We start from the raw sequence: 21,242 nt of genomic DNA on the forward strand, positions 1-21,242 counted from the left end.
TTAAAACCAATAAGGAAGAAAATGGTAACAATACATATTATTTAGAAATATCTAGAAATTATGAACTATGGATGGCTCAGAAGAGAGAGCTAAAGTAACTGAAATGGTTGCCTTTGGTCAGTGGGATTGGTAGGCAGGTTGAGTGGAGGGGGCAGGGGATTGTAATTTTGACAAGAAAACAAAAAAAATAAAGCCAAAAATAAAAAAAAGAAATCAAACTCACTGCCATTGAGTCGATTCTGACTCACAGCAACCCTACAGGACAGAGTAGAACTGCCCCATAGGGTTTCCTAGGCTGTAAATCTTCATAGCAGCAGACTGCCCCATTCTTCTGCAGAGTGGCTGGTGTGTTTGAACTACCAACCTTTTGGTTAGCAGCGGAGTGCTTAACTACTCTACCACTAGTGCCCTGGTGGCACAAAATGTTACGTGCTCACCTGCTAAACCTAAAGGTTGATGTGACAGTTCAAACCCACCCATTAGCTCCAGGGGATAAAGACTTGGTGATCTGCTTCCATAGAGATTAAAGAACACCCTATGGGGTAGTTCTACTCTGTCACAGGAGGCCGCTATGAATTGGAATTGACTTGCAAGCACCTAATAATAACAACAACAAATCTTTAAAGTATAATACGATTTTTAATACTATGGGCATGTGGTTACTCAATAAAATAAAATTTAATTCAGAATAATAGATGAAAAAAGCAAACTCTAGATATAGTTTAAATGGTGAATTTTGAGCATTCAAATGGATTATTTTCTTTGACTTTTCTTTAATTAAAGAAACATATATAATAAACTCATCAAAACCATTAAAAATTCCTCCCTGTTGGAGTTTCACTTACATCAGTGTAAAATCAGATTCTGTAATAATGGGGGCTGATGGAGGAGGGAGCTCTCCCTGGCGTTGGATCCAGACAAACCTAAACAGTCTCGGAGACTGTGGTCGCTCCTTCATGACTGTTACATTCTTGGTGAACACAGTCAGAGCATATTAAGAATTTGTTTTTTGTTTCAGGTCCCTTTGCCCTGAACTTATACGGAACCTGCAGAAAATGAATCAAGTTGAACATAAAAGTGTTTTATGATGTCATGTGGCCACAGTTGTTTTTTTTTTTTTTTTCAAACCTTGCATCATTATTTCTTTGGTGAGATGAGGTCTTGACCTCAAAAGTGGCGTTTTAATTGAGAATGTAAACTTATCTAGACAAAATTAACTGGAAGAGGATATCTGTGTTTCTTGGAATATTGGTTTAAAAAGTATGCATGCCTTCACAAAATGCAATAAATGATACGTAATATTTATCTGAAACTGTACAAGGAAGAGCTGCTTCAGCAGAAACCCCAGGAAAAGAAGGATGGGGGAAATCTAAGATTTAGTAACCTTATTCATACTTGTGGAAAGATCTCATAACTAGATGATAAAATTGAAGGATAAGTCTTATTTTGCTTTTAGACTCTAATAACTTCATGACAGAACTACTCAAATCTCTATAACTGAGGAATATGCTTGGCAAAAGCATGGTTTACAAACAAATCAACAAGTCAGCACAACATTATTAGCCAAAATGCTAAAGTGAATTACAAGACAAATAAACTAAACTCCCACATCAAATTCTATAATGAATTAGTGTGGTTCCCCCCTAAGACATAGCTTTACCAAGGTTCTGTGAGTTTCCTCTACTTAGTTTCTCAATTTTCCTAGCCCTGTAATTTAATTTAGCCCTGTGATTAATTTAGTGAAACTCTTTTTTTTTTTTTTTCTTTTATCATGATGGTGGGATGAGGGGATTCATGGGGAAGCAGGCAGGAGGGTGAAGGATTATGTGGGGAAAATGTCTTTTCCTACCAAAAAGGCTCAGGTATCTTTTCAGAGAGCAGTAAAGTGCCATTTCACAATACGCTAAGTGGTACTACCTTGTAAGTTTTGTCTAAAACGTTAAAGAACCTTTGGAAGGCTCTACAACGTCAGGAGCCCATCCCTCGCAGGTGTTGCTATGGCGACAATGAAGGGCTGAGTAATTCCTCTAGGCTAAAATGGAGAATTTCTGAGGTGCGGAAGGAATGAGGTCCTCAGAGGAGCGACAGCTGTGATGCAGAGAAAGAAAGCCATCTCCCATCCTTTCCCTCTCTGCTTCCCACTTTGATGTGCTCAGCTCAGACGCGCAGGCTCACCTTTAGCAATGACATCAAGAATGGTCACAGCACATTGAAAAATAAATCAGCGTAGCCAAAAATTAACTCCAAAAATGTAACAATGTTCAATATGAGGGATCTCTTGATATAAATCATCATGCAATCCCAAATCCATTCTTGAAAAAAGAAACACTTCCACTATGGATTGAAGTGTGTCACCCAAAATATGTGTTGCATTCCTCACCCCTGTACTCATAAATCATCATCTATAGGGTCACTATGAGTTGGAATTGACTCAACGGCAACAGGTTTTTTTTGTACCCGTAAATATGACTCTGTTTAGAAATAGGGGTGTTGTTTGAGGTCAGACCAGAGTAGGGTGTGGGTCCTAAACCTGATCACTTCTAAGTGGCATCTTATAAAAATAAAAGAAGAAAAGCAGAATAGACACAGAAACACAGGCAGAGGGGGAAGCCAGATGCCATGTGAGAATCATCTACAAGCTAAGGAACACCGAGGATTTCTAGCAGCCACCAGAAACTAGCAGAGACGCCTATAAAGCAAATGACGTGGCCAAGACCCTGATTTGGATTTTTAGCCTCCAAAACTGTGAGAAAATAAATTCTCTTCTTTAAGACAAAAAAAAAAAAAAAGGGTACCCTCTTGCCCTTCCCAAGTTAAGTTGACTTCTGAGTTTCTCAGACATCAGGGAAATCCAGAGAGGGAAACATCTTGTTTTGGAAGAGAAAGTCCAAGAGTTTTGGCCAGTGGCTGCACAGGAGAAAGACCTGGTGATCCGCTTCCATAAAGATTACAGATGAGAAAACCCTATGGGGAAGTTCTACTCTGCCACACATGGGGTTACCATGAGTCAGAATCGACTCGATGGCACCCAATGACAACAACCACCTAAAAAACTTCTTTTATTACAACGTCATACGTCATTTCCTAGGGTTGGGCGAGACACTTACCAATGTTCTATTTTCTGGCATTACCAAGAATATGCCTATTACCTGAGCATAAAATACAGGCTGGTCACATATAATGTCATATTCAGCCCACCCACAATTTACAAACTGCAGAATTTCTTAATTTTATGATCAAATCTGAACACTGTCTAAAACTTATCACTCTAATCGTGGCTGCTATTAAATAATGCAGAATGATTTATACCAAAAAACAAAAACCAAACCCATTGCCATCCAGTTGATTCTGACCCATAGTGATCCTACAGGACAGAACAGAACTTCCCCATAGGGTTCTAAGGCTTCAGTCTTTACAGAAGTAGAGTGCCACATCTTTCATCCATGGAGTGGCTGGTGGGTTTGAACCACCAACCTTTCAGTTAGCTGCTGAGTGCTGAACCACTGTGCCACCAGGGCTCCTCTACAGAGTCATTTATAGACAGACCCAAATATGGGAACTATGTTATTCAATTATATTACTGTTCTGTAGAATATTAATATCACATTTTGGATTTTAATAAATTGTTACATGGTTAATGTAGTTCTTTCTTGAAGTCATCAAGGATTTCATTTTACTTGGATCCACAGTCAACGCCCATGGAAGCAGCAGTCAAGAAATCAAACGATGTATTGCTTTGGGCAAATCTGCTACAAAAGACCTCTTTAAAGTGTTGAAAAGCAAAGATGTCACTTTGAAGACTAAGGTGTGCCTGACCCAAGCTGTAGTATTTTCAGTTGCCTCATATGCATGCACCCCTATAAAATGGCAACCTTAATCAATAAATGTTGTGTGTGTTATGTTGTGTGTGTTCTGACTGCTCCGCTGACTCGCAATTCCCGTCTCTCTCCCTTTCCTCACACCTCCCTATTCCATCAGACATGACAATATTGAAATCAGGCCAATTAATAACCCCACAATGGCCTCTAAGTGATCAAGTGAAAGGAAGAATCACATGTCTCTCACTTTACATCAAAAGCTTGAAATAATTAAGCTTAGTGAGGAAGGGATGTTGAAAGCCAAGACGGGTCAAAAGCTAGGCCTTTTGCACCAGTTAGCCAAGACATGAATGCAAAGGAAAAGTTCTTAAAGGAAATTAAAAGTGCCACTCCAACAGCAATAAGCTGTTATGGAGAAAGTTTTAATGGTATGGATAGAAGGTCAAACCAACCGCAACATTCCCTTAAGCCAAAGCCTAATCCACAGCGAGGCCCTAACTCTCTTCAATTCTCTGAAGCCTAAAAGAGGTGAGGAAGCTGTGGAAGAAAAGTTTAAAGCTAGCAGAGTTTGGCTTCTGAGTTTTAAGGAAAGCAGCTGTCTCTATAACATAAAAGTTCAAGGTGAAGCAGCAAGTTATCCAGAAGATCTAGCCGAGATAATTGATGAAGGTGGCTATACCAAACAACAGAGTTTCAATGTAGACAAAACAGACTTACATCGGAAGAAAATGCCAACTAGGACTTTCATGGCTAAAGAGAAGTCAGTGTCTGGCTTCAAAGGACAGGCTGACTCTCGTTAGGGGATAATGCAGTTGGTGACTTTAATTTGAAGCCAATACTCATTTACCATTATGAAAATCCTTGGGCCCTTAAGAATTATGCTAAATCTATTCTACCTGTGCTCTATAAATGGAACAACAAAGCCTGGATGACAGCACATCTGTTTACAATATAGTTTACTGAATATTGTAAGCCCACTGTTGAGACCTACTTCTCAGAAAAAAAGATTTCTTTCAAATTATTACTGCTCATTGAGAATGCACCTGATCACCCAAGAGCTCTGATGTACTAGGAGATTAATGTTGTTTTCATGCCTACGAACAAAATATCCATTCTGCAGCCCATGGATCAAGGAATAATTTTGACTTTCAAGTCTTATTATTAAAGAAATACATTTCATAAGGCTATAGCTGCCACAGATAGTGATTCCTCTGATGGATCTGGGCAAAGTAAACTGAACACCTGCTGGAAAGGATTCAACATTCTAGATGCCATTAAGAACATTCATGATTCGTGGGATGGGGTCAAAATATCAACAATAACAGGAGTTTGGAAGAAGGTGATTCCAACCCTCATGGGTGACTTTGATAGGTTCTAGACTTCAGTGGAGGAAGTAGCTGCTGATGTGGTGGAAATAGCACGAGAACTAGAATTAGAAGTGGAGCCTGAAGATGCGTTCCTCTCAGAAAGATACAGAGGGCAAACTAATTAGAAACTAACATTAGAATAAACAACTCAGAAGCTTGACCTAATTGGCATATAAATAGCTTTACTCCAACATAGAATATACATTCCTTCATTCCCACAGGCCATGTTTATAAAAACTCTCCTTGTGAGCTGTAAAGGAAGTCTCAAAAATGCCAGAGGTGATATAATTTTAACTGTTCTTTGATCTCAATCTAATATTTGAAATAACAAAAAAATTACCCCTAAGCCTCCACAAATTTGGAAACAAACAAACAACAACGAAACCACCATTCTGTGTAATTCGTGGACCAGAGTATAAAGCAATAGTGCCTAAGTGAACCTAAAATAGTATCTTATTTTCTCACCCCAAAAGTCCTGATTCTGAGTGAACCTTCCAGTTTTCAACAAGCATTTCCAGAAGCACATATTAATACCCCCAAAGTGAATATGTGGATATAGATATGGCTATCCAGTGATATATATTATTTCTTATTTTATTATATATGTGTGTGTGTTATTTAGTATTATTAGACCAAATTATTAGAAGCATCTACTGTGGTGTAAGTTATTAGAAGACTTTTGTTGAAAAAAAGAATCTAATCACCTTGTGGCCTACAGACCATAACAATAAAAATATTGTGAAATATTTAAGCATTATTTATCCTAAATAACCAGTAATTTTCTTGAGAAACAAAAGCATCCCCAAGGTATATTTATGCCTTTGCTGATAGGGATTAAAAAAAAAATACTGGAAGTAAAACACCAGGACATGCACACACTAAAAACCAAACAAAATAAACCAAAACCAACTAAACAGCCAAAGAACCCTCAAAATACAAAATATTTTACAGAACGACGTAAGGCAGATTTTGGGGCGTGAAATGCCAGATCCAGATTTAGAAAGTTAAACCTCATGGTTGCTAATTAATGTTTCTATCCCTACTACTTCTGCAATGGTTTCATGTTAATAGTTCAGTGACTTAGGAAATAAGTCCAATCAGTGTTGCCTGTTGGTGGTGGTGTTGGGTGCCGTCGAGTCGGTGCCGACTCATAGCGACCCTGGGTACAGCAGAACGAAACACTGCCCGGTCCTGCACTGTGCTCCCCATCGTTGTTACGCTTATGCCCGTTGTTGGCAGACAGTGTGTCAGTCCATCTCGTTGAGGGTTTTCCTCTTTTTCACTGACCCTCTACTTTACCAAGCATGGTGTTTTGCCTCTGACTAGTTATGTTCATATTTATAACTTAACTTGCATTAGAAATACACGTGAACAAATAGCTGCACCTGCTTCAATGCAGTGTGCATTCACTGTTTCGGTACATGTGGCGTTTGCCTGCGGAGATACGGTAGCGCACTTCCTGTAGACTTTTAAACCAAGCTATAATCATCACACTTAGGTGGTTATATAGTTTCAAGTCATGATACTGAGACCTGAGTTGGTGAGTTTGTGCTTTAGATGGGCATTTCTTTAAAAACAAACAAACAAACAAACAAAAAACAGTTGCTGTCAAGTGGACTCTGACTCAGGGTGAGCCCATGTGTGTCTGAGTAGAACTGTGCTCCACAGGGTCTTCAGTGGCAGATGTTTTCAGAAGTGGATCACCAGGCTTTTCTTCCAAGGCATCTCTGGGTAGACTCGAACCTCCAACCTTTTTGTCAGCAGCCGAGCACATTAACTGTTTGCACCACCCAGGGGCTCCCATCTCTTAAAGGGGGTGCTGACGGCAGAGACACTGTCACCACTTCCGTTTTCCCTGATTAAACAGAGAAAGGCAAGATGTCTTTTCAACGGGGACGCGGTGGTCAGAGAACACGTCCTCTAACGAAGCTGGGTGTGAGATCTGTTGTCTGGTTCTCTGATAGCTGTGCTCTCTCTGCACAGAACAGGGCAGAGGAAAGAGCTGGAATCTAGAGAACCTGTCAGAAAACTCGAACGCCTCGCTCGTGGTTGCTTCATTCATCTGCTACGTTGTAAGATTCAGAAAAACGGGGGCTCATCCCATATGAGGAAAGAAAGCAATGGCAGGGAGCTGCTGCCAAATATCCGATATCATTTACATCTAGCACTGTGGTTTTGCAGAAATCCATGGTCTGAAGTTATTGTAGAATAGCTTCCCTAACTCAAGAGCAACGCATAACTGATTCACGAAAACAAGAAACACTAGTATCATTCTCAAATATCCCAGAAACAACACTGAAATAGAAGTGGGACCACCGGGCACAACCTGCTACACAACTTATGGGGCCCACTGCAAGATGAAAATGCCAGCCCCCGTGTTCAAAAAAGATTAAGAATTCCAAGTCGGCAACGGAAGGGCATCAACCACGCTCTGGGGGCGGGGGGGGGGCCTTCAACTGTGCAGAAGACGGCCCTGCAGCTGCTGGATTCTCTGTTAATCAGATAATTAAAGCACCGGTTGCCCTTGAGTCGATTCTGACTCATGGCGCCTGCATGTGTGTCAGAGCAGAACTGTGCTCCAAAGAGTGTTCACTGTCGGATTTTTCTGACATAGATTGCCAGGCCTTTCTTCCAAGGCATCTCTGGGTGGACGCAAACCTCCAACCTTTCGGTGAGCAGCTTGTTAGTGGTTTGTGCCACCCAGGGACTCCAATCAGATAATTAAAGGAACTGAAATGCTCATTTCATTGTAATTCCCATGGATCAAACCTTTCATATATAGGGTTCATTTCATTCCTTGAAGGAGCCCTGTGGCACAGTGGTTAAGCACTTGGCTACTAACCTGAAGGTCGGTGGTTCAAACCCACCAGCCAATCTTCCGGAGAAAGATGTGGCAGTCTGCTCCTAAAAAGATTACAGCCTTAGAAATCCCATAGGGCAGTTCTACTTTGTTCTCCAGGGTCACTATGAGTCAGCATCAACTCGACGGCAATGTTTGTTTTTTTTGGGGGGGGTTCATTACCTTAACACCTATACAGGACTGGGTGGGTAATATGTTCATGACTCATATATAAAAGATACAAGAAAATAACACCACCCGTATGTTTCTGACAGCGGCGAGATAGAACAGCATTAGTAATCACACTGTCCTGCCGAGTCTTATCTTTAGTTACGGCAGCACACGAGCAAATGAATAGTTGTTTATCTATGTAACTTGGTTGCAAAAGAAAAAAGGAAGAAACATCTGCTAATGGACTTGTAAGAAATCACAAAGGAATAGGGGAAAAAAAAAAATATATATATATATATATATATATGGCCGTCCGAGAATTAAGTGGTAAAGATGGCAGGGAGGCGGCCACATTTGCACAGATTTCTAAACGCGGAAAGCACATTTGCTCACAATGTGTCTGATTCATACTTTGACTCTGCATTCCTAGAAGAGCACCGTGGGGAGAGGGAAGTGTCTGCTGAACATCTGGAAGGCATTTCCTCTCGTGATATCTTCACTGCATTGGCAGGCAGGTATGCTATTTGTGTGTATGTCCAGCAGACAAGAGAGCTAACATAAAGGATGGGTGCTCCATTTAAATAAACAGAGAAGTACAAGGGAAACATTCTTGTGTGATTTATAGTTCATATCTCAAAAGCAAGTGATAAAAATGCCTGATTCACGCGAAGGTTTGGGCAGATGTGAGGAGCGTGGGTGAGCTGCAGCTGCCTGTCCGTCCCAGCGTCATTGCAAAGCCAGAGGAAAACCAGCCCCGGGGAGCAGCCTGGGATTGCTGATGTCCCGCGATCCAGCCACGATGCTCCTGCTGGTAAAAGCCTCACGGGCATTTGAAAATCGTATTCCTCCAGCATAGAGTCTCTGTCCCCTGCAGAGATTTACAACCTGGGGGTTCTACTGGCCAAGGGCCCCCACCGTTTGACAGTATCCCAGCCTTGTGCGCTGTAGACAATGAACACACAGCTTTCGGATGTGGACAGAAGAAGGCTGGGGGTTTCTAACCAGCATGATGGCTTTACTTTTCCATTTTAGTTAAAAATGAGAAGGCTGTGGGTGGAGATGCTGTAAAGATTCCACCCCTCAGTTCTTTGGGACTTTCCTACCAGTTGAACATGAAACACCCAATTGCACCCAACAGCATCTTGCCATTTAGAATGAGAAAGGATGACAAGGATGAGGTGGAGGAGGGCAGTTGTTTCAGCTCTGAGATCCTATTGGGGTAAAACAACAGATCCTGGAGACGCTTGGTGAGTGCCACATAGATTCATGGAGCCCCAGTCTGATAAGACAGAAATGAAATGTGGGTCTTCTGCCCATTTAATCAGGAACAAAACATTGTCAGTATGCTGGACAAGAAACAACTCTATCTTATATTTCAGAGGAAAAACAAAACAGTTTTTCATTAAAATTTCTTTTCCCAATTGAATTGCTAAAATAAGCCACAAGGATCAATACATGTATATAGGCTAATCCTTTTGTGTCTGTCATTGGTAATTTTGTCCAACAGACTAAATAAATAACAGATGAGAATTTGTTTTCTCCTTTTACTGCAAAGTTAAAAATAGCTAAGATTTATTGAGTGTTCACCATGCATGTACGTGTACTGTGCTGAGAGCTTTATGTGGATTATCTAATCAAATCCTTGCCCTCCCCTTTGAGACAGATAGCTTTTATTAGCCACTTCAAATCAGAGGTGGGATGTGAACCCAGACAGTCTGAGTCCACGGCCCACACCATTACCCTGACACAGCGCGGCCCTCTGGGCAGCACAGACTTTCCAGCCCCTTAATATCACCACGTGTCTTTCAGTTGTACTCTGGCGGCCTGCTTTTTGCTGTGATATTGGAAGCTTTGCCACCACTATTTCAGATACCAGCAGGGTCACCCTTGGTGGACAGGTTTCAACTGAGATTGCAGACTAAGACAGACTAGGAAGAATGACCTGAAGTCTACTTCTGGAAATACTGGCCAGTGAAAACCTTACGAATAGCAGAGGAACACTGTCTGATACAGTGCCGGAAGATCAGCCCTTCAGGTTGGCAGGGACCCAAGATATGATTGGAGAAGAGCTGCCTCCTCAAAGTAGAGTCGACCTTAATGATGTAGATGGAGTCAAGCTTTGGGGACCTTCGTTTGCTGATGTGGCATGACTCAAAATGAGAAGAAACAGCTGCAACTTCCATTAATAACTGGATGTGGAATGTACGAAGTATAAATCTAGGAAAACTGGAAATGGTAAAAAATGAAACAGAACACATAAACATCGATATCCTAGGCATTAGTGAGCTGAAATGGACTGGTATTGGCCATTTTGAAACAGACACATGATCTACTCTGCTGGGAATGACAAATTAAAGAGGGATGGTGTCGTGTTCGTCGTCAAAAAAAAAAAAATTCAAGATCTATCCTGATGTACAACGTTGTCAGTGATAGGATAATATCCACACCTCTATGAGGGAAACCAGTTAATGAGGACTATTATTCAAATTTACGTGCCAACCACGAAGGCCAAAGATGAAGAAATTGAAGATTTTTACCAACTTCTGCAGTCTGAAATTGACTAAACATGCAATCAAGATGCATTGATAATTACTGGCAACTGAAATGCAAAAGTTGCAAACGAAGAAGGAGTTGGTAGTTGGAAAATATTTGTGATGGTGACCGAAATGACACCAGAGATCACATGACAGAATTTTGCAAGACCAACGAGTTCTCATTGCAAATACCTTTTTTTCAACAACAAAAACAGCAACTCTACATGTGGACCTCGCCAGATGGAAAACACAGGAATCAAATTGACTACATCTGTGGAAAGAGACAATGAAGAAGCTCAATATCATCAGCCAGAACAAGGCCAGGGGCCAACTGCGGAATGGATCATCAATTGCTCATATACAAATCTGTCTTGGAAGAAAAACAGTCGGAAGGCTTATTAGAAGCAAGGTTGGGGAGACTTCGTCTCATGTACTTTGGACACGTTATCAGAAAGGATCAGTCCCTAAAGAAGAACATCATGCTTGGTAAAGTAGAGGGTCAGCAAAAAAGAGGAAGACCCTCAATGAGATGGATTGACACCGTGGCTGCAGTAATAAGCTCAAGCATAACAACGATTGTGAGAACGGTGCAGGACAGGGCAGTATTTAGTTCTTTTGTACATAGGGTTGCTCGTTATGAGTAGAACCAACCTGGCGACACCTATCAACAGCAACATCACCCACGCAAATGAAGCACATTACATTAAAATAGCCTAATGCAGAAGCATTTGAGATCAAAGCCTGGCCTATCATTTTTATCTAACGAGGACCTCATGAGCCCCACTTATCATCAGGCCCCCGCCTTGTGCTGGGATGTGGCAGTGACCAGGGTGTCTGCCGCCTTTGTCCTGCATAAGAATGGTACAGGAGGGAAGTGTGGCGGGAGGCTTATAGTGATGCCATAGCATTGTCTCTGAAAGGTTTCTCCCCAGAGGACAAAAGAATTGTTTTTAAATATGTTGTTGTTGTTAGGTGCCACTGAGTCATTTCCTACTCATTACAACCCCATGTACAACTGAACAAAACACTGCTGGCTCTTGCACCATCCTCACAGTCGTTGTTATGCTTGAACCCATTGTTGCAGCCGCTGTGTCAATTCATGTGGTTGAGGGTCTTCCTCTTTTTCACTGACCCTCTACTCTACCAAGCGTGATGTCCTTCTCCAGGGACTGGTCCCTCCTGATAACATGTCCAAAGTACGTGAATCGAAGTCTTGCCATCCTCGTTTCTAAGGAGCATTCTGACTGTACTTCTTCCAAGACGGATTTGTTTGTTCTTCTGGCAGTCCATGGTATATTATAGTATATTCAGTATATATCATCATATATTTAATATTCTTCACCACCACCGCAATTCAAATAAGCCATGGTATTTTCAATTTAAATATGAGAATATCTAAATCAAGGCATTAGATATGACATAGACCTTGGCTGAATTAGAGTAGTCCCCATTTCCACTTTTCAACATATTATCCAGATTCCTCAATTCCAACTTCCCCAGACTGAAACTATCACCTCTAAATCGTATTATTTATTTATTTATTCTAGAATACAATGTTCCTGACAGAGTTTATTTATTAAATTTACCCGAATGAATTCAGTATATAGTACATGGACAGACACAGAGACGTCTTTGATCCACATCCCTCAATACGAGAAAGGTAAACTGTAAGGAGATGGAGTGGAGGAGGAGGCCCAGAGAGAAAAACAATCCTAATTATTACAGGGCTAAAGAGGTGGCTTATAAGGAAAAATTAATTATTTAATACACTTGCAATATTCATATACATATTCATATATTTATATATACTACAATATTAATAATTTATACAATATATACATATATATTTATAATCATTTTGCAACAGAGAATAAGGGAAAACCCAACAGTCATTTAAAAGCCTTCCTTGGAAGGAATCAGTAAGCATGAAGGGAAACCAGAGACATAACTTACGAGACATGTCTAAGAGCAAGTCTGCTCATCCCATTGAGAAGGAGGGAAGGAGAGTGGGTGGATTGTTGAGGGAAGGCAAGAGGTCATTGACTGACTCCCGTCTTTGAAGTGTGAAGTCAGGGACCGATGGGGTAGCTGGAGGAACTGTAGGTTATTCTGCCTTGGTGAGCCCTGTGCTGGTTCAGAATGGAAGAAGAGCCTTCACGCCCAGCGCAGCACTCCTCACGTCCATGTTTAAAGACACCGAGGCTCCAGGCAGATTCTAACTGACTCATTCACTTACTGTGTGATGTCAGTGCTGGCTAACTGGAGCCCAGGCGCAGACCCCACTGCTGTCCAGGGAAATGGGGTCAAGATGGTGCAACAGCCCAGCAGGGGGGGGGGGAACCCTGGCTCTCTTGCCCCTCCATTTTCTTTAGAATATGTGGCCATTTTTGCAGAAAATCAAGCCATGTTACATCCTGCCCAAGGACCGCGAGGTCATATTCCTAAGTTATCCTGGATCTACGTTCGGCTCCTCGCTTCATGCAGCAGAGGGCTGTGCTCTCCTTGGTGAGCCCAGCACAGCCTGCAGGACGTCACCTCCTGGGCCTGATGGGGAGCACAGGGCTGGCTTCGGCCTCACCGACAGATACGAAGCATTGTCACAGTGTCACACAGTGATTCTAAGAGCCTCATTCCACCCTGGAGAGAATTACCACGTGCAAATCAAATGCCTCGGGAACCGGTCTTATGACCTAAAATCCTTGCACAACTTTTTACTGGCATCTCCCTGGGAGGTGCAAACAGTTAACATGCTCAGCTGCTAAGTGAAAGGAGGCTCAAGTCCACCCAGAGGCATCTCAGAAGAAAGGCCTGGTGATCTATTTCCAAAATATCAGCCACTGACAATGCTGTGGAGCACAGTTCTACTTTGACATTCATGCAGTTGCCCTGAGTCAGAGTCAACCCGAGGGCAACTCTTAACAGCAGGCTGTGGGTGTGGTGGTCTAAAGAAGCATTGCTGAGGCCAGGCCGGGGGTTTAAATGACGGTGGGTCCCCAGCCTCTGAGGGGACAGGTGTACCAGGAGGAAGAATCTTCACGGAGATACCCTCCTCTCACTGTGACCGGGGGGAAGGTCCCAGTCCTTCAGACGTAATGGGTGGCCACTGTCTCTACACTGAAAGAGAGACCCCAGCTCACTGCCATGGAGTCGATTCCAACTCATAGAGGCCCTGTAGGACAGAGTAGAACTGCTGCATAGGGTTTCCAAGGCTATCATCTGTATGAAAGCAGACTGCCACATCTTTCTGCCACAAAACATTTTGTGGGTTCAAACTGCCAATGTTTTGGTTAGCAGCTGAGTGCTTAACCCCTGCACCACCAGGGCTCTTTAAGCAAGAGACTAGAGATAGAAAATAGCCCAGAAAAGAACTTATAAATGGTGCCTCTAATCTTCCTGTATTTTATTGCCTTTGGGAAAAGCATTCAGCTTTAAGCATCTGAAGCGCAGTTTAGCAAATGTGGGATCAATCTGCCAGATACTGTGGATCTTTAAAATGATTTAGTCACAGAAAACAACAGATGTTGGTGAGGATGTGGAGAAATTGGAACCCTTAATCCATTGTTGGTGGGACGTTAAAACAGTACAGCCACTATGGAAAACAGTTTGCAGTTCCTCAAAAAGTTAAGCATAGAGCTACTATGTGGTCCTGCAATTCCGCTCCTAGGTCTGTACCCAGCAAAACTGAAAGCAGGAACACCAGCAGATACATGTACACCGATGGTCACAGCAGCACTATTCACAATAGCCAAGAGGTGGGAACAACCTGAGTATCCATCAACAGGTGAATGGATAAACACCATGTGGTACATACATATAATGAAATATTATTCAGCCATAAAGACAAATGAAGTCCTGATAGATGCCACAGCATGGATCAACCTTAACAACAAGCCAGTCACAAAAGGGCAAATACTGTATGAGTTCCCTCATATGAAATAGAACAGGCAAGTATATGGAGAGACCAAAAGGAGCCCTGGTGGTGCAGTGGTTAGAACGCCTGGCTGCTAACCAAAAGATTGGTGGTTTGAACCCACCAGCCACTCCTAGGGAGAAAGATGTGGCAGTTTGCTTCTGCAAAGATTACAGCCTTGGAAACCCTATGGGGCAGTTCTACTCTGTCCTATAAGGTCACTATGAGTTGGAATCAACTCGAGAGCAACGGGAAGGGTTAGAGACCAAAGTTCTTAGTGGATGCCAGGGGTGGTAAGGAGGGGGACAGGGGAAGTCATTGCTTTCAGGAGACTGAGATCTGTTATGGGTGATGGAAAGATTTGAAAACAGATAGTAGTGATAATTATACAAGATGGACGTAATAAAGGTCACTGAATCGCACATATGAAAAAATGTTGAAATGGCAAATGTTTTGTTATATATCTATGTATATACATACTCACCACAATAAAAATACATAAAAACTATTTGGTAAGCTGTATCATATTACCTTGTATTAAGTTTTTGAGTGCCTGAGCTGTCTGGCTGGAGTTAGACTTTCATCCATAAATACGCAATCTCAGTGAATTCTTGCAGCCCCTCTGTGATGTACCCCGTGTACAGATGAAGAACGCAAGGGCCAGAAAGGCTAAGGCTTGTCCAGGATAGATGGCTGATGAGACTCAAAGCAGAACCATGGCTACCTCCTCTGGGGTCCTTGCCAAACAATCATCTCAGAGGACCCGAGCTTTCATCCAGAGCTATGTGGGGGCAAAGGACCTGAACACAGAAGACGGTCACAGAAGGCCTTGCTCTCCAAGGTTCCAGCCCACACACTCGCCTGCCTTCAGCGCACTGTTCCAACCCTAACCATCTTTCTTACAACTCGGTCAGGCCTGCGATTGGGTTCTCTAACATCTTTCCTTTCAATAAGAAAAGTAAACGGTAGTGCAGGGGACAGGAAGCTAGGAGAGAAAATGTCACCATCACCATAGTATGTCATCCCTGGTGCTAGCCTGCGACTGATTAAAGTAAAGAGAGAACAAACTGGATTCCATTACACAGACTTCCGCTTACATTCATTAGAAGTTCTGGACTAGTCTCGGCCAAAAAACTTTTTTCAGCTCATTTGTTGAGGCAGTTCTTGTAACTTTTGCTCTTTGCCCTTAGAAACTAGAGACAGCAGTTAGCATTCTAATTCTCTATACCCAGGAGCCCAAGGACACACGAAGCATGTTTGCAAAACTGAATGAACCTGGTGCCTCTTACCTGGGAGGACAGGCAGATAGTTTGCAAGACACCATCCCTGTGACAGGTCGCGTCTTGGGGTTGCAGAAGGATGCGTTCACTTGAAACCTCAGGTCTTGGTAGCAGCTTGCTCTTGTGACCATCTGTCCTGTGTGGAAGGGCAAGACCAACAATCAAGGCTCACTAGCAGGCCTGGCTGTAAAAGGCAGATGAAGAGCTAATGCCACCCTTTTTTAAAAGTCTTAGTGCATCTGCATGTCTTTGGGTTAATGACCAGCTGGCCAACTACTGACCTTCTACTTCTCTGACCTGTCTTCATAATTTTTGTTAGCGAAGTTCATCAATTCTAAGGCAGACATATTCCCCCTAAATCTTAACATCTTGACATTTGGGATGTGCCTTGCAATTGGCGCCGTCATACATTCCTGAAATGCACTCGTTCTTCACGTCTGCTTTCATGGTTGGGAACACCAGCCACTTCTCGAAAGAAAGGCAATACCAAATATATCTGACTCACATTTCCGTTGGAGAAGTGACAGGCATACAAAATAGAAATGCAACAGGAAACAATTGAGACTGAACCAGAAAGAAACAAAGACAAGGAAAGGAGAAGCAGTTTATTGCCAAAGAATTCAGAGAGCTAACTGCGACCAAAGCAGCCTTGGTGGTGCAATGGTCAAGCGCTCGACTGCTAACTGAAAGGTTGGTGGTTTGAACCCACCAGCTGCTCTGTGGAAGAAAAGACTTGGGGATCTGCTCCCGTAAGGATTCCCCTACCCCCACCCCATTGCTGTCCAGTCGGTTCTGACTCATAGCAAACCCTTCAGGACAGAGCAGAGCTACCTCATAGAGTTTCCACGGCTGTAATCTTTACAGAAGCTGACTGCCACATCTTTCTTCTGCAGAGTGGCTGGTGAGTTCACACTGCTGCTCTTTTAGTTAGCATCTGAGTGCTTTGACCACTGTGCCACCAAGACTCCTTTCCCATAAAGATTACAGCCTAGTAAACACTATGGGGCAGTTCTACTCCGTCCTATAGGGTGGCTATGAGTCGGACTCCACTTGAAGGCACACAGCCACAACTATTACCATGGTTTCATTACAAACTAATGCTGATTTTCCCAATACTGAGTTATGTGTTATACTGGATGAGGTCAGTGGAAACAGGAGTTGGTTTGATTCTCAGCCTCATCTACATCAGAGGATGAAACCCAGTGCTGTTTAAGGCTTTGGGTAACATCCCTAAATCTGTTCATTATTTCAGTTAATTAAATTTCCCTAAAAGAGACTCTCGCCAGGAATACATGTTGAAGGATGACATTAAAGAGTTCATTCAGCAGAAAGGAACAAGAAAGAGGAAGACCCGAATTAGTGTTGATTTAAAACGGACACAATTCAAATATATGAAGATTTAAAAATCCTTTTATCACTATGTTTGAAAGAATCTATGAAGGACTTGTGCTCATCACAGGGCATCTCTGTTCTTGGGTGTCTACAGCCGGGGCCATGACGTCCTGCAGCGCACACCCCCAGCTCCCCTTCCATCATCAGACAGGTCATCAGAGGTTTGCTCAGAAGGGAGTGGACGGAAGAGCAGCTTTAGACGGGCAAAGCTGTTGGCTGGAGACACCGCCACACTGATCTTTAATGCTGGGCTCCTTCACTTAAGAAAATGAATTTAAATGTCTCTAAAATATGCATTGGAAATAAGTTTGACATTTTGGCTTTGCTTGGTCCAAAAGAAAAAGGCAATTAAGTAGGGAAAGACAGGTTTTATAGAGAATTTGTGTTGTAAGGCAGCATAAGGAAGAGGGTGCTCTGGGATCCAGAGCAGAAACCTCTGTGGACGCTCGTGGGCCTGAGTCCCGAATAATCCATTTCCTGGCTATTAGCTTTTTGTGTGCTGGTGGAGGAGAAGGGGCGGTTTCATACAAGCCTCGCAGTTTTGTAAATTTATTCAGCTCTCTGCTACTTTGACAAAATCATATCTTTAACCAAGGTAAGCTGTTTTCATTTGGCGCGTCCCTAAAGTGAATTTTGCACTGACTTCTTCCCGGTTTTGATGAGCTCTGTTCAGGAATAGTTTGTTAAGAAATGACCGATGAAGTTCACACAGTGCTTCTGTAGAAATCTAAGGGATTTATTCAAACAGGATATGGTGAAGGATAGTGTTTCTACTTAAGTACTAGATTTAAATCACATACACACATAACATTGTCCCCACAGTCTAAAGTTGGAAGGTCAAGCTGGCGTGCACTGAACATGAACCTCAATCCCATGAGCCAATAGAATGGTAATAAAAGAGACGATTTCAAGCACTCCGGGAAGTTTGTTCTAATACATGGTTGTTGGCTGGCCACTCTGCAGGTACGATGGAGGTGGCAGAAGGATGCTCAGCACATCATCTGGGCGGCAGCTGTACAGCAAGGTGGGTGCAAACCTGATGGGCAGAATCACCCAGTTGAGCCACCCTGAGCCTCCAGGCACAGGCAAGGCAGCCCCTCTCTGTGGGGGGCAACAGCAGAGGGCAAATCCTCAGAATCTGAGTGGACACAGGCTCTCATCTGGTGCATCCTAACGAGGCTAGGTGGGTAAGAGACACAGGGAGGCACGTCCAGGATGTAGTCTCAGTGCGCAAAAGCCCAGACCGTCTTCCCCCTGAATGCACTGAGAGGGAGCCATCTGGAGACAACCACGACCAGCAGTGTGACCTGTCATTCAGCACACACAGCAAGCACAGGCATAGGCAGGCATGAGGGGCGATGCAGGGCCCCACGTACCTGAGAGTTAAAGTCTCGTGATGGTTCCTCGCTGCAGGGAGGGAGAAGCAGGGATCCTTTCCAGAACCTCTTCCGTGTCCCTGGGAGTGCTTTCCTGCGAGATCAGGCCTGCTGGCACGTGTTGTGGGTTGAACTATGTCCACATATAGGTATGCTGAATTCCTAACCCCTGCACATGGGAATGTGATCCTGTTTGGAAACAGCATCTTTTCTCTGAAGATGTCATCAGTTAAGTCATGCCGGAGTACGGCGGGTCCTAGTCCTGATCCCTTCTGAGCGGTGTCTTATAAAAGGGGAGAATAGATACAGCAAGGAAATCACGCAGGGGAAGACAGCGTGTGAAGCCGCATCCACAAGCAGCAAAGGCACTCCGAGGACTGCCAGCAGCCACAAGAACTTGGAGAGGCATGGAACAGTTCTTCCCTCCGCGCCTCAAAGGAACCAACGTGGCCAAGACCCTGACTGGGACTTTGTGTTGCTCTCTCTGTCTGTCTGCATTGCACGTGCAGACGGGCTGGGCCTCCTACTTCCGGGCAGCCTTAGACGGCCAGGGATGAGGCACGTGCACCCACTGGCGTCAGCCATTCCCTGGGTGCTACGTTCATCTGTGACCAGCAGGGCACACGAGACACTTACAGTGTTGGCAAAGTGAAAGCCGTTATTATTATTTATAGAAAGCAAACAGTAAACAATAACAACAGAATCCTAAAGGAGAACTGCTTACTCTTCCCCAAATTACCCATGCCCACTCCATGTCTCTGCGTAGGCATGCCTGGATCAGGTCAGATGTTAGACGCTGCCTTCATGTCACTGCTGCCTCTGGCTCCCACCACACTGCTGGGGGTTCTGCATGGCTCCAAGTCTCCTGCTGGGCCTCGCTGGCCTCTGCTGCCAGCTCCCACCATGCTACCCGGGCCTGCAGGGCTCTCTCGCACCATGCTACCTGGGCCCCTCCTGTCTGCACGGGGCACACTCAGGCCACTGCCCTGCATGGACAAGTGTCACAGCTCTTTTTGGTCCCATGGTAAGCCTCTTGCCCAAAGGTGCTCAGCTCCCACTCCGTGGGCTGGCAAGCCCCCTGCTGCTCTCTCACCGTGCACACCATCTTCAGTGTTACAGCTTTTCTTTCTGGGTCTAGGAGGTTCTCAGCTCAGAGACCCTCGGTCCGTGTTCCAAAGGACATGCTCCGCTCCAGGCTCTTCCTGATGATAGTGAGGTCCCCCTGAACCTCTGTGGGATTGACCCTTATATAAGCCTACTCCTTGTCAATTTCAAGGCATAGTCCTCCAACTAGGACCACAAACTGACCAATCCCCTTGGTAGATCATAAATCACTCAATTTGCATAATCCCAGTCAATCATTTTGTAGGAGTTACAAGACCTTGGCTAGAAAGGCCATTTAAAAGCAATTCACTGCACCACTGTCTTCCAGCCTCCAGAACTGTGAGATGATACATTTCTGCTCTTAAAGCCATTCACTTCGGGTATTTTGTTACAGCAGCCACAGAAAACTAGGACAACACACAGCAGATTACTGACAAGTCAACCTCTCCTGTCCGAACTCTCCCTCTAGCTTGTTTCTGCCATCTCACACTGCCCCATGGACTCTCAGACCTGGGGCTAGCAGGGGTACACCAGGCTTTGTCAGTCCTCCCTGCCCTGGGCTCTGTGACCTCTGCTGGGGTCCATGGCACTGGACTGCTTACTCCAGGCATCCCTCCTCCTGGCCAGTATTCTAATGTTTCCATCAGGATATTTCCATTTAACAGTGCATGCATACACGCACATGCACATACTCCTGCCACTTCCAGATGAAAAGCCTTTTTCTCTATTTTAAACTCTGGTCTTCCTAGTGTGGCCCTTCCAGTGGCACCTCCTGCCTCCCACTGATGCTGTGACCTCATCACTCTGCCCTTCTCCCTGATCCTCAGATGCTCCAGGCCTGTCCCAGTGGATCTCTCTACCTGGAGCACTGTCCTCCACTGCCATCCCCCTGGGTTTACCTGGTGAATTTCTTCTTATCCCTTTACCCCACACCTAAATGTCCCCTTCTCTGAATTCTCTTGGTCAGTGGTTGTCAAACTTGGGTGTGCATCAGAATCTATCAGGGGCGTGTGTTAATTACACATCGCTGGGCCCACCCTGTGGAGTTTCTGACTCAGCTGGGCTAGGATGGGCCCTGGGGATTTATGTTTCTAACAAAAGCCCATGTGATGCTGATGCCAGGGACCACACTTTTAGAACCACTGCTCTAGGCCAAATTAAAAGCTACAACTTGTATATCTCAGTTTGCCCAAGATAGCTGTAGTTTATGCTCGTTCTAGCCAAAGGATAATAAAAATCCATTCCCAGCGAGTCGATTCTGACTCATGGCAATGCTATAGGACAGAGTAGAACTGCCCCGTAGGGTTTCCAAGGAGTGGCTGATGGACTTGAACTGACGACCTTTTGGTTAGCAGATGAGCACTTAACCACTGTGCTATCAGGGTTCCCCAAAGGATGCTAGTGGCCCTTTTACTTGGAAAAGTGTTCTAGTTTGGACAGTGCATTATACG

The 21,242-nt window shown here is 43.9% G+C and overlaps 1 protein-coding gene across 1 annotated transcript in view; it reads right to left on the bottom strand.

Moving 5' to 3' along the window:
• Window positions 1-21,242, bottom strand: part of ADAMTS16 (ADAM metallopeptidase with thrombospondin type 1 motif 16) — a 225,964-nt gene that overhangs the window by 43,003 nt on the left and 161,719 nt on the right. Inside the window, exon 19 of the mRNA XM_004380276.2 lies at window positions 15,929-16,055. Within this exon, the coding sequence (XP_004380333.2) occupies window positions 15,929-16,055 (127 nt within the window). The remainder of the gene's footprint in view (window positions 1-15,928; window positions 16,056-21,242) is intronic.

Source organism: Trichechus manatus, unplaced genomic scaffold, assembly GCF_000243295.1.
Source record: "Trichechus manatus latirostris isolate Lorelei unplaced genomic scaffold, TriManLat1.0 scaffold00072, whole genome shotgun sequence".
Taxonomy (NCBI): domain Eukaryota; kingdom Metazoa; phylum Chordata; class Mammalia; order Sirenia; family Trichechidae; genus Trichechus; species Trichechus manatus.